Source organism: Aythya marila, assembly GCF_965140915.1.
Source record: "Aythya marila genome assembly, chromosome: 1".
In the NCBI taxonomy this organism is placed as follows: domain Eukaryota; kingdom Metazoa; phylum Chordata; class Aves; order Anseriformes; family Anatidae; genus Aythya; species Aythya marila.
This window is the reverse complement of record NC_139042.1, coordinates 168365182-168377895: the sequence shown is the minus strand read 5'-3', so window position 1 is coordinate 168377895 and position 12714 is coordinate 168365182. Positions and strand designations below refer to the sequence as shown.

At 36.2% G+C, this 12714-nt stretch overlaps 1 protein-coding gene across 1 annotated transcript in view; it reads left to right on the top strand.

The window, feature by feature from the left end:
- TRHDE (thyrotropin releasing hormone degrading enzyme) overlaps positions 1 to 12714 on the top strand; it is a gene marked incomplete at its 3' end in the record, with an annotated part of 202467 nt that overhangs the window by 177770 nt on the left and 11983 nt on the right. The window contains exons 13-15 of the mRNA XM_082784741.1: positions 291 to 438; positions 2435 to 2532; positions 3050 to 3157. Coding sequence (XP_082640867.1) covers positions 291 to 438; positions 2435 to 2532; positions 3050 to 3157 — 354 coding nt within the window. The remainder of the gene's footprint in view (positions 1 to 290; positions 439 to 2434; positions 2533 to 3049; positions 3158 to 12714) is intronic.

The following is a 12714-nucleotide window of genomic DNA, read 5'->3' as shown; positions in this document are numbered from 1 at the left end:
TTCATCATTCGTATATTTTATTGCTACTAGAATCTATATAAATTAGGGATACTTTGTCTAGTTTACTTTCATGTGTGTTCATGCCTTCCTTCATCCAGTTGGTATGCTCGCATGAGAGACTGTGTTGCTGTTTTTTATAAGATTGACTTTTATGTCATTACAGTGTGATGAGTTTATCATGTTTTTCTGCCTTTTAATTTCATTTGGAAAAAAAAAAAAAGGAAGTCATTTTTGCCTTATCATGTATCTCCTGCAAAATCAATTTAATACTAACTTCGTTTATTGTGCAGAGCTGGTTATTTGCCTCAGAATATTCCTTTGGAGATTATCAGATACCTTTCAGAGGAGAAGGATTTTCTGCCTTGGCATGCTGCCAGCCGAGCTCTTTATCCTCTAGATAAATTACTGGACCGCACAGAAAGCTACAACATCTTCAACGTAAGAGATATATAGTCCCTCTACCTCTCCCACTCCCTTTCCCTCTCTCTCTTCATGTCCCCCTCTTTCTCTCTCTCCTTCCCTTTGCCTATCCCCTTTTATTGCCAACAGTTGAACTATTCCCCAGTTAGATACTGCAAGTGGCCTAGTGTTACTATCGTTCTTCCTAATTGTTCTTTATTTAAACAGCAATTGTCAAGCTTTGGTTCATTTGCATTTGAACAGTGATAACTGTTTTTGAGACCTATGTGAGCAGTGGAAAGAATGGTAATTATTCCTTCTATAAAATATAATAACAAATAAAGTATTTCAACAAAGTATTCCACTTAAAAGAACCAAAGTAAGCTATTTGAAGATTATCTCTTTTGAGGAGCTACACAGCTATACTTAGATTGATGCCCAAGCTTAGCAAGGACACCAAATGCAGGCATAACTTAACAGGATGCACACAACTGAAGAAAAGATTTGTAGTCATTATTTCATCCAAAGAGCCATGGTGAATTCAATGCAGTCATCTTAATTAACAAGGATTAGATCACCATTGAATCAGAAGCCCATTCATAATTGGGTCCAAAGGGACAGGGGTAGCAACTAGAAGTAGGTAATTAAGATAGACATGACAAACATTTTACCTGGAAAAAATCTAGCTATGCTGAAGCATGCTTAATGAAGTACACAGGATTTTACTGCAGCCAGTGACAAGCTCTTTTTGTTTATTTGTTTGTTTTTTGTTTGTTTTGACTCACAGTGTAGTTTATGTATTCTACGTATTTTGAATGGACAGCATACAGTAATTTTGTGTAATTTGGTAGACATTCAAAAGAAGGAACTCTCTAAATCCAGAAATGTTTAGATGTGCTTTATTTTTGTTCTTGAACATGTGTTTGTTTGTGTGTGTGTGTGTCCAGACACACACGCTCAGAAAGCAGGAAGCTAGAGATGACTGGGTGTATGTATATATGTATATATGTATAAATGATGTTGAAATAAATTGTGGTTTTAGTCTGTTAACTGCACAGAAAAATTCTTACCAGACTGCCATTGCTATTTCACTTTTAAACATGGCTGTGTAAGGAAAAGACAATTTTAATAAATAAAAACAGTAAAATTCACAGCTGGGTTGTGTTTTATCGCTTCAGATGAGAGCTTTGAAAGCAGGGGTGATAGCAGAGGAAATAAAAAGTCTTTTTAGTCACAGAATAACATATCTGCTACAGAAAGCTGCAGTATGAATCTCCTTTTGTTCTAACATCATATATACATACCCATGCATCCATAATAATAAAATAGATGCTATTCTATGCAGTTCTTTATATTTCAGTTCTCTTTTTCAAATTGGTGAATTCCACTGGCAGAACATTATGCTGAATACAATGACAGTTGTTTTCTTCACAACTGGTCAGGATATGGAAATATGTCTCCAGTGTAGAAAGTAAAAGTAAGCTAAAATACATCTTGTGCTGGCTTTGTTATTTAAGCACACCAACAACCTGAACTTAAAATATAGTGTTATTAAATGTACAAAGCTCATTTGCAGCCACATTGTTCAGTATTCTGAAGTCAATTGACTGTATCTGTGTAATATTTTTGCCCTGGTTATGGCCATTATAACAATTTTCTTTTAAAAATGAACATGCACGATGTAGTCAAGAATAGCCATTGAGCTGTTGACAGTCTTGCAACTTTCCAACCATGTATTGTAAGTTCAAAATAGCATATTAGAAACTCTTTTTAAATTGCTAGGTATTATAAAAATAAATCAGCTAATATGAGGCATCTGATCAAGTAGCTGTTCTGCAAATTACATCTGAATGTAGCAATGAACAGAGATTATATGTGGACATGTTACTTTGCTAATTGCAAATCAGAATCTTTGTAAGTGGGAAATCATTTAGGGATAAAAAGGAGAGGCAAAACCTCAATAGGCAATAGTATTTTAAGTTTGAACCAAAAATCAAAAATAAATGTTAACACTGAATATTCTTTTCTCCCTCAGGAGTATATTTTAAGACAAGTTGCATCAATGTATCTCAAGCTTGGATGGCCAACGAATAATTTAAACAAATCGCTTGTTCAAGCATCCTACCAACATGAGTACTGTTATATTTGTCTTTCCTTCTTCCCTTCTTTTCTATGCAAGATATGGTTGTAATAATGCACTCTCCTAAAATCTGGTGTGATCGTTAGCATGTCATACTTTCCTAGCTCTCTCTTCCATCTAGTTTTCTTTTTTGGGTTAGAGGGAGAGCAGCAAGATACTATGAGATTAATTCTGTCTTCCTGAGTTTAAAGTACATGATTTGCTATGCTTTAAATTAATATTAGTCTGCACTAGATATTTAAGAAATTGGACTCTTGACCACAGAGGTCTGGAAGTGTAAATAAAAGCTGGGTTTGGTCCATGGCTTTTCTTTCGCTGTTGCAGCAGCTGTAGGCATGTAGTGGACACTGAGATTTGTGTAGTTGGATTATCTTTGATATGTTAACCAAATATCAGCTGCTGCCATTGTTACAAGAAATGCATTTTTGTAAATATTCTAACATATTTACTAATGGGGTCTTACTGTTTTTTTGTTTTGTTTTGTTTTGTTTTTTCTTTTAATTCGGGCAGAGAGTTGCGTCGGGAAGTCATCATGTTGGCCTGCAGCTTTGGTAACAAACATTGTCACCAGCAGGCTGCAACGTTAATCTCTGATTGGATTTCTAGCAATAGAAACCGGTAAGTAGAACAGAAATGTGCATTTCCCTTTCTCCTAGTCAGAGACAATGTAGCTGGCATCCTCATACTTTTGAGACCCCCCACAGTGCCAACTCCGCAGCATGGTATGGGGGGAAAACATCAACACCCGTTATTTAAAAATGGCTGTGGGGCTTCAGAATAAAGGATTTAACTTTGAATGTATGAATGGGTGCAGGGGACAACAATGTAGCCTCTGCTCACTCCTGATAACCTGCTGTCCAATAATGATATGCTAGAGGGCAAGAAGATTGGTTTTAAGGAGGAGTTTAAAGGAAGAAAGATGAAAGTACACAGCATCAGCAGACAAACACCTAACCTGCATCTGGGCCAGAGAGCAGAAGGTGCTAAGTGATAGAAAAAGTGAGAGAGGTTACAGGAAGAATGACTGAGGAGCAAGAAAGGAGATGGAGCAATATATTTTAGGGAAATATTATGTAGGTCTTACAAGTGAAGACTTGGAAGTTAAGCGTGGTTCAGGAATACATGGAAATGCTCATGTAAGGTTTCACAGAGGGGGGTGAAAATGCTAATGTGTCAAGCATTAGCAGTAATGTACTGGTTTGACAGCAAATTTTAAAGTTATGCTGTCCTGATATAGGGTTACTCAGATGTGGCAAGGGAACACAGGCCATCGACAGTGTATGAAATTTATCTTTTAAATGCAAGCAACTAGGAAATGTTAAATTATTAAAGATAAAAGTATTTGTGTAGTAATCAATAGGCAATGAGATAAGTACAGCCTACAGGACAAGCCCATGACTTCTTGAGAAAGACTGATTTTTTTTTCATGATGTGGAATGTGAGTATGGTAGTATTTGTGTAAAAACATCACATGATATTTTGATTTAAGTAAAATATTTGACTTTCATATAACAGAGGAAAAGAGAATAGGAAAATTCTGTTCTCTTTCAGTCCCAGTCTCATATTAGCTCTTCAAAAGGATCACATCTCTATAGACAGACATGCAGGATTTATCAAAGACATCTTGGCCAATAAGATGTTTATTTCCAATTAAAATATATCTGTCTGTCTGTCTTCATAATCTTTGAAAATCCTTTTCATATATACTCAGTTACGTACGTAAGTACCTAAGTGTTTTTTTTTAAAAACCACCCATGAACTGAGCGTTGCTGGAAATTATATTTCTGTATGACTTTGAAACTTCTGAAAAAATGTTGAAAATATGACTATGTACCTTTAAACAGGATGTGTGGGGTTTAGGATTTTCCAATGTACGTGTACATTAGTTCTAATAGTCAGCAGCAACAATCAGCATAAAACTATTCAAAGAAGAAATTACAGAGAAAGAATTATTGGGAACAAGCTGAAGAAGTAATTTGCTTAGATATTCATTTGCAAAATTAGTTAATCAAGCCTAGCACCATCTATTAGAATGCACAGCAGTAGATTATTCAGTGTTAAAAAGCTGTCACCCTGAAAAGCTTTCTCCTACCCTGTATCTACATCCCTTCCAACGGGATTGAAGAAGGAGGCATAAGGAAAAATAAAAAAAAATATATATAAAAATGCTTATTGCTTTACTAACAATAGCAAGAAAGGAAAGGAATACATTTAAGGAGCCATCTGAAGATTCATCTTAGCTTTTCTATGGGACCATTCTTGGGAGCACAAGATTGTAGCTGCCAGCATATGACGAGTATTATGATAAAAGCATCACAGCAGGGCAGAGGAAGAGAATAGCTAGTAAGTTAAAGCAGTACATTTCTCCAAAGAAACAGCACAGTTCTGAAAAATAGCTGCAACAAATAATGTAATTACAAAATATGGATTGACAGTCAGCTGATAAATAGAGGTACTACTTGCAAAGAAGACAGAAACATGTTTTTATTTATTTATTTAGATTATAGGATTTGTTCTGTTCCCCACCCAAGAATTTACCAATTGCTGTTCTCACAGCAGTTTCACGTACTGAATATAACTAACAAACGAGTAGACTCATTTCATATGTAGTTATATTCAAAACATTGCAGAGGCTAGTAGTAGCAGCAGCTTAGCAGACATAAAATCAGCTTATATTTTACAGTTAAAACATTTGTAGGGGTCTGTCAGTGCTCTCTCATGAATGTTCAGATTCCTGCAGCAACTGAGGTACCACATATGACCTTTGCTCACTTTAAATTGACCTGAAAATCAGGGTCTGTTATTCCTGCTTCTCCACCAAGCAAATGATGATGATTACACAATAAGGATTGAATTACATGATGTTTGAGTCATGTCTTTTTCTCCTTTAGCACTTCAGAGACAACAGCTAGCTGAAGTACAAAGGGCAAACAGATAACAAGATACATGTAGAGAGCACATCCAAAGGTGCCATTTTGTCTTCTTTTGGATCACTAAAATATTTTACTCAGTTTGATGGCCCTAACAGCTGCTTGGGGATTCACTGAAAACAGACACCTCAGAATCTGCAGGAATCCCTCAGAGCTTGTTTCCTCACAAAGAAGGGTAAACTTGTTCTGCTTATTTTTCCCCTCTGGCAGTGCCTGGAGAGAAAAACAGACAGGTACAGAAAATACTTGTATCCCTGCCTATCCTATTGATAAGGAGTGGGAACTTTATCAAGTAAAGTTGTATCTGCTGAAAACTACCCTAAAAGTTCTTGTAGAAACAGAAAAAGGATATTGACAGATGAGCCGCCAAGCACAAAGTCAGAGTCCCAGAGAGTGTGGAGATCTTCAAGGAAAGAGTGTCTACCTGTGTGGTTCTGTTTCTTCTTGAAATCTGAGATTTGCAGTGTTTGTGAATGGCTGTCCTTCTGGGAATCAAGTAGTACTCTCTCCAGCAAGAAATGTTGGAGAGGTTTTGTGTAAAAGGGAAGCTGGAGGTATTTTTAATGTCATGATACTTTTTTATACAGGCATAACTTGAGTTTGATTATGAAAACAAAAGTAAAGACTAATTTGCAACCTTTCCACCCATTTCCACCCCAAAAAAAAACTTATTCGGTGAAATAAGGTGTTTCATACAATGAGATAATTCACAGCCAGTGCATGTTGGAGGGATCACAAATTTTACAAAGCAATAGACCCCAACAAATGAGACTAGAGAATTAGGCTTGTGTCCCAAGATCCTAATCAATACAAAATTAGGGTAGTTTTAAATTAATACCACATAAATGCACAGGCTGTAAATCATGTAAAGGTCGTTGACTCTCTGGCAGTTACTGCAGTCAAACTTTAAGCATGCCTAGTTAATAATGCTGTAGAAATGCTAAAATCCATACCTTTTTGACATATTTTTGATCTGTAGCTTTTTAGAAGTTCTTTTGAAATTGTTCTCTATTTCACTTGCAGCATTTAATTATGGATAGAGGGTTAGGTAATAAACAAATAAAGTAATGTCTAACTGTTTTACCAGCATATGTCTACAGTTGCTGTGGTTCCTAGTAATTTAGTCTGGTAGGTCCAGAAATTAATTACCATCTACTCTTCACTGTAGGGTATTGAAATAATCATAATAATCAGTTACAGTTTGTACTTTGTAATTACACGTTCTTTACCGTGCAAATAATTTACCACTGTTCATGCAGTAAAATAGTGGTCATTTTTAGCACAAAGCCAGAGGTCCTCTTTGTGTTTCCAGCACTACTTGGAAAAAAGCCATTAGATTTCCAACTGTAGCGCTTCAGATTTTTTTAAGGAATTAGTAAGGAAAAATGATCTGCAATATTAGCCTCCATGCACTAAAGTGGAAGTTGACTGAGAGACATGAAGGCTTGAATTTCTAGAGAGTTAGGTGTTGCAATGCCGTGTTTTCAGATACCTGGCTCACTGGGCAGAATCAGATGCTTGGAGTTACACTTCCTACAAGGAGATATGGAAGCTTCTAAATAAGCTTGGTGGCAGCCTGTATGCGGAGTGAAGAGCCTCTTAACATGGCACTGTGGAGAGGGAGAGAGCCCTGTTAGGGTCCAGCACTAATATGTAAATTGCTATCACAGGGTTAGGGATTCTTACAAAAAACACCTTCAAAAGTGTCACTAAAGCAGCAAAAGCTCTGCTCCCTTGCTTCCTTGGTTTTCAAACAGGGGATGCTCCTTGACCCCTTTTTAAGCAGTTATTCTGTGATTAGGTTGTAACTGAGACTGCTGTAGAGCCTCAGTGTAATACTTCAGTCTCATGCGTGCCACATGCACTCTCATCACCTTTCTCTGAGGTGTCTGGGACTGACTTAAGACACACTGCCCTCCTCTAGTTCTAGTTCTAGTTCTGCCACTGAGATTTATCTCATTAGCAAGAGAAATAATTCTGCTCTTCAGCCTAAAGATGAGAGCATTCATCTGAGAGAGGGAGGCTTGAGCACCTGAAATACCAGGATTACTTATTACATAAAGGGTTTTAGGTGGTATTGCTAAATACACGCAGGATAAACATGAAGATTGGACAAGGAATGTAACTCTAAAAAAAATTGGCTCTAAAAGGAGCAAACTGAACATATAACATCACCTAAGTAGCTCTAAGAGGACAAGGCATCTTTTTGCATCAGTGTAGGAATAGATACAGTATTTTAATCCTTACAGTTGTTAAAAAAGATTTGATTATTTCTTTCAGCTGAAAATCTGAGATCATAATAAAAGTATTGGTTAATTCTTTTTATTCACTGAATTTAAATCCTTTTGCTCTTTTAAAATGGTTGGTGGCTTTGAAACAATTTGCTTGAGAGTCTGCATTGTCTTCTGACTTGATATGAAGGCAAAAAATTTTTTTGCTCTATTAATTTGGGGTATATGCCATTCCTGTACTGAAGCAATGGAAACTCTTGAAGCTTCCATATGCATGTTTAGAAAATACAAGCCTAGCACAAAACATACAAGCACAGTGAAATTTTACTCGTAGTTTGAGAATGTAAAGTGAATGGAATTCAGTCAACAGCAGAATGCTACACAAGAGAAGCTACTGTTGGCTGAAAATTGAGATGTTTGCTTCTACCTTCATTTAACAGGGCTCATCCCTGTGAAGCTCTTTCATGTGAGAAGAAATAAATTATTCACACTCCTTAGGTATAACAGTATTGTGGTTCAGCCTAAAAAATTAACAAAATTACCATACAATGCTTGCCTGAGCTTGAGACTCATCCTTGTTAACCCCTTTAACCTTCACTGCATATCTGTTCTGAAAGAAAAACATATTTCTAAGAGGATTAGCATTTTCAGACTTTCTGCCTTGGCTAGACAGAGTAAATGCGTATTTCTGAGGTTCAGGAAGGAGAGCTGCAATCTGTAAACTCCTGGCAGGAGGTATCGTAACAATGGTTAACATGCTAATACTCAGCATGATGGCCCAAAGCATAACATATCCACAGACACAAGCATGTTTTTGCAAACCTCTCTGTGGGTCACAGGCATGATTTTCTCCCAGCTGTTGTTACCATCCATCAGCTACAGGTTGCCACAAACACATTTCTGCTGGCAAAACGGACTGTGGATGTATGCTCGCTTGAGGCAATGTTAGACAGGTTAGCGTGAATACATGAACATGTGAGAAAGCTGCTCTGAACTGAGATGGCTGATTTTGCCTTCAGCAGATAAAGGCATCCTTGTATTTTTGTTCTGTTCGTAGTGCTGTGGTGATGCTATTCTTTTGCTAATGGGGAGCAACGAGCAGTGGGAGATGATAGTATTGCTTCAGACTGAATTACATAGTGGTGTTTCTCTAAGACAGTACTGAAGCCATTGGAAGGCCCCTAGCTATTCAGAGCTACTTTGGTTTGCTCATATTTTTTCTTTATAAATATAACCATTGATGTTTATTGGTTGCTGTCTTTTAAATAGAAACAAATTATCTTAATTAATTCATTGCATCTCAATCCCTAAATCCCCCTAGAAAACTTCTAGTAAATGCACTTGATTGATATTTAGTAATCTAGTAGGTATCTAGTAAATGCACTTGATTGACTTCATGTCACCTCAGGGCAATTTTAGTGTAAATGTTTTTTTTTTTTTTTTAATTATTATTATTTTTACTATTATTCTTCTGCCACAGATTGATCAGTTATGTTTACTTAGAATACTGCCTTGCAGATATCATCAATGGGAAGATCCAATATTTTACCCCCCCAGCCTTGCATAAATCGAAGGTTGCATTCTGATGTCTCCTATACAGTTGATAACTATCTGCTAATCCTTAATCAAGAGAGTTATGCTTACTGTATTATTTCATAAGCAGAGTTAATGTTCAATACTTAGCTGCTTTCTTAATACTTTTTTTCTTTTCCTTTGCACTTCTAAGTGTACTCCCCCCACCCCCCCTTTTTTTTTTTCCAATGAAAGCAATACTTAGATGAATAGATTATGTTTGCAGCAGAATGCAAACTGTTATGCAGGATTAGACTGAAGTCAGCATCTATTTGGTGTTCCATGGGTCAGCTAAAGGTTACATTCTTCTATCTGTTCAGTGCGGAGAAGGAGAGACAGCCAGAAAATCCTGAATGCAAATCCAGATATTTCAAATCTGTTCTGATCTCTAGTCATCTGGTTTGTTCTGAGGACTTTTGAGGTGCTAAGTTGGAGTCAGAGATATGGAAGGAGAATATGCCATGAATTTTCCCATTCTATCTGTGAATTTCAAGTCCAAACACACTTGTGTGTCTTTTTGCACTACAGATAAACCATTTTTATTTACTAAAAAATAAATCACGGTCTTGGCTGATTGCATCATAGTAGTCAATTACTTTATTTAATCTTTTTAAATGTAATGATATGAATATGGGCTTTTCCAGTGGTTCCCATCTGCCAGTTCAAAGATTTATGTTAAACACTGCTTTGGCTGTTAGGAAGAGTATTTAATTCTTTACCTGTTTTAAGAAAGGTGTAAATAATGAAGTAAAATGGCTTCCCTGAAATAATTTGAACAAAGACAGAAGTAACCAAGAAGCCTAATTTGAGAATGCTAAATCCCCATACTTGCTGTGCAGAATTTCTATTTACTCTGCAAGGGACAATGGATTCACGTTAATCCAGCTGCCTAAATTGGCAGTCTGCTTACTTGGGTGGACCTTTAACTACTCAATGGAAATGCCACCAGGAAAAAACAAATTGCACTGCTGGAGCTGCTGTAACATACCTATAAATGAAACTATCCATAGATCTGAGGGAGTGGTAAATAACACAAATTACGAGTCATTAATTGAGATCAATTTCCCTGAAGTTGGGTTTAAGTGATAGAAAATCAAATGTTTTTCCAAACAAAGCATTTTCTCTTTCCTTTTCCTCCTCTCTTATTTCTCTCTCTAATTATTTGAGATATGTGATTTCATTGCTTTGTTTCGCATGTGTACATTAGTGCTACAGTCATGCAACAACTTGGAAGTGTACCTAAGTTTAACTGCTTACATAAAGATTTGTGGGAATGTGGCCAACAAATTAATTATTTTTGTTAGTTGCTTGGAAGAGGGACTAGCTTCTTTTTCACGGGTTTGATGCCCATGAGTTATTTTTGGATATCATTAGCAGAATATATGAAAAAAAAATAAAATATTTTTTTTCCACACATGAATGTCTAATAAACAATAAAACGGATCCCTTTTGCTGTGTTCTCAACCCCTAGAAGTTTTAATTACTGAAAAATTCAGGCATAGCTGTTCATGCATTTTGAAAGGTTTTTGGAGCTTTGCCAGCTAATGTCAGCCAATGTTGCTGAAGTGATTTAACTAATTAATAGGTTGTTACAACATTTGAGTAGAATCTTACACTGCAGTCAATAAAACTGTTTAAGGAGGAAGAAAGTAATGTTGAATGCACAAGTTAATCAAGGAGTTAGTGCTCTGAAAGATCATCTGGGGAGTATGTCTGAAAAGAGGGAGGATTTTGTCTTGTGAAAGACAAAACCAGGCTTTTTAGGGCAGATGGTTCAGGTAGCATTTTTATCTTCTGCCTTCTGTATTCAATCACAGAAAAAATGCTATAAATAGCAATTCTGGATTAGCAGTAACTAATTTGCAATCTTTAGAAGTCAGATAGATTCTTTTCCATTTTTTTTCTTCAGGAATGACCTCTCCACAACTTTGCAAAACAGTTGAACGGAAAGGACTGTATACTTTTCTTGCAAATAAATGTCCAGAAAAGTAAAAAAAAAAAAAAGTAAAAAAAAAAAAAAAAAAAGTAAAAAAAAAAAAGCCTATCTATTCAGAGATTACTTACAAAGGAGTGCATAACTCAGGCATATCTTGAATATGTAAGTAGTGTGTTAGCTGTGGGATATCTTCTGTAGGAAACAAAAGGACCAGTAGTAGTAACCATGACTTTAGGAATGATACAGTCTCTGCCTGCCTCAGTCAGACCCATGTGATACCTGAAGCTCTGAAGCACAGAACTAGGAGTGAGGAGAACTGTGCATAGTCTATGCATAGCTTTGCCACGTAACAGAATCGCAGAATCGAGAATAGTTCAGGTTGGCAGGGACCTCTGGAGGCCATCTGGTCCAAACTCCTGCTCAAGCAGGACCTCCAAGGGCAGGTTGCCCAGGTCCATGTCCAGGCAGCTATTAAGTGTCTCCAAGAAGGGAGACTCCACAAACTCTCTGGGCAACCTGTCCTGAACAAATTGGAATCCTCGGTTAATATCCCCTGCATTCAATATGTGACACACAGCTAAATATCAAGTCCATCTGTACTTCAGTTTTCAAGGGGTAATTCTGCCCTTGCTCTTCAAGCTAGACATGTGCTATGGTAGAGGACATTCCCCACAGTGGAGCAGCCAGCATGCCTCCTGGAGTTTGTAACAATTAGTAAAAGTACAATCTTTGGGATTGCCCTCTCAGAAAATACAATTTTTGTCGTGCTGCTACTTGTAATGGAATTTGTATTGCATATCTGCAAAGTACCAATATTTCATTATTTCTTATCTTAGCATTGTAACCTATTAGACAAGACTATAAATATAGTCATCAAGAAAAATAGGCCTAAGTTAAATGTTAAATAGTTGCAAAAATAAAGAATAATGTTTCTGATTAATTTTCTTTGTCAAATATTACCCTAAACAGTATTAAAATTTGTCACTTAATCAAAGAAGTCTAAACTGTGTGCAATTACATTTTTAAAAATTAGAACACAGTTTGCCCAGAAGATAAATAATTATGGTTCAATTTTATAAATGTATCTCCAATTGTTAGAACATACTTAAATAGGAGCAAGTATGTACCAATTAATTATAACTTAGAAGATTATTCTTAGCTCATTGTAGAGCTTTATTATTCGTTCTTGAAAAAAATCCCTGTAAAGGCACAGCACGATTTTAATTATTTTTTTTCTGTTTAATTTTTAACTTTTTTTTTTCCCCAAAGTATTTAATTTTTAAACATGAGCTCTGCTAGCCACATATTTCATTCTCACCATCATATCTCTTAAGCAAGAAAAATAAAGTTAAATAAATTGGATCAGTATTCAAATAAAAGCCATTCAAAGTGACACTTTCAAAAGTTAATCTTTGTCTTTATTCTTCTGAAGTATCCATCAATCATATTAGCTCTTTAAAAATAAGAGCAGCCTTGAAGGCCCAGATGAGGTTTAATATAAGAAGG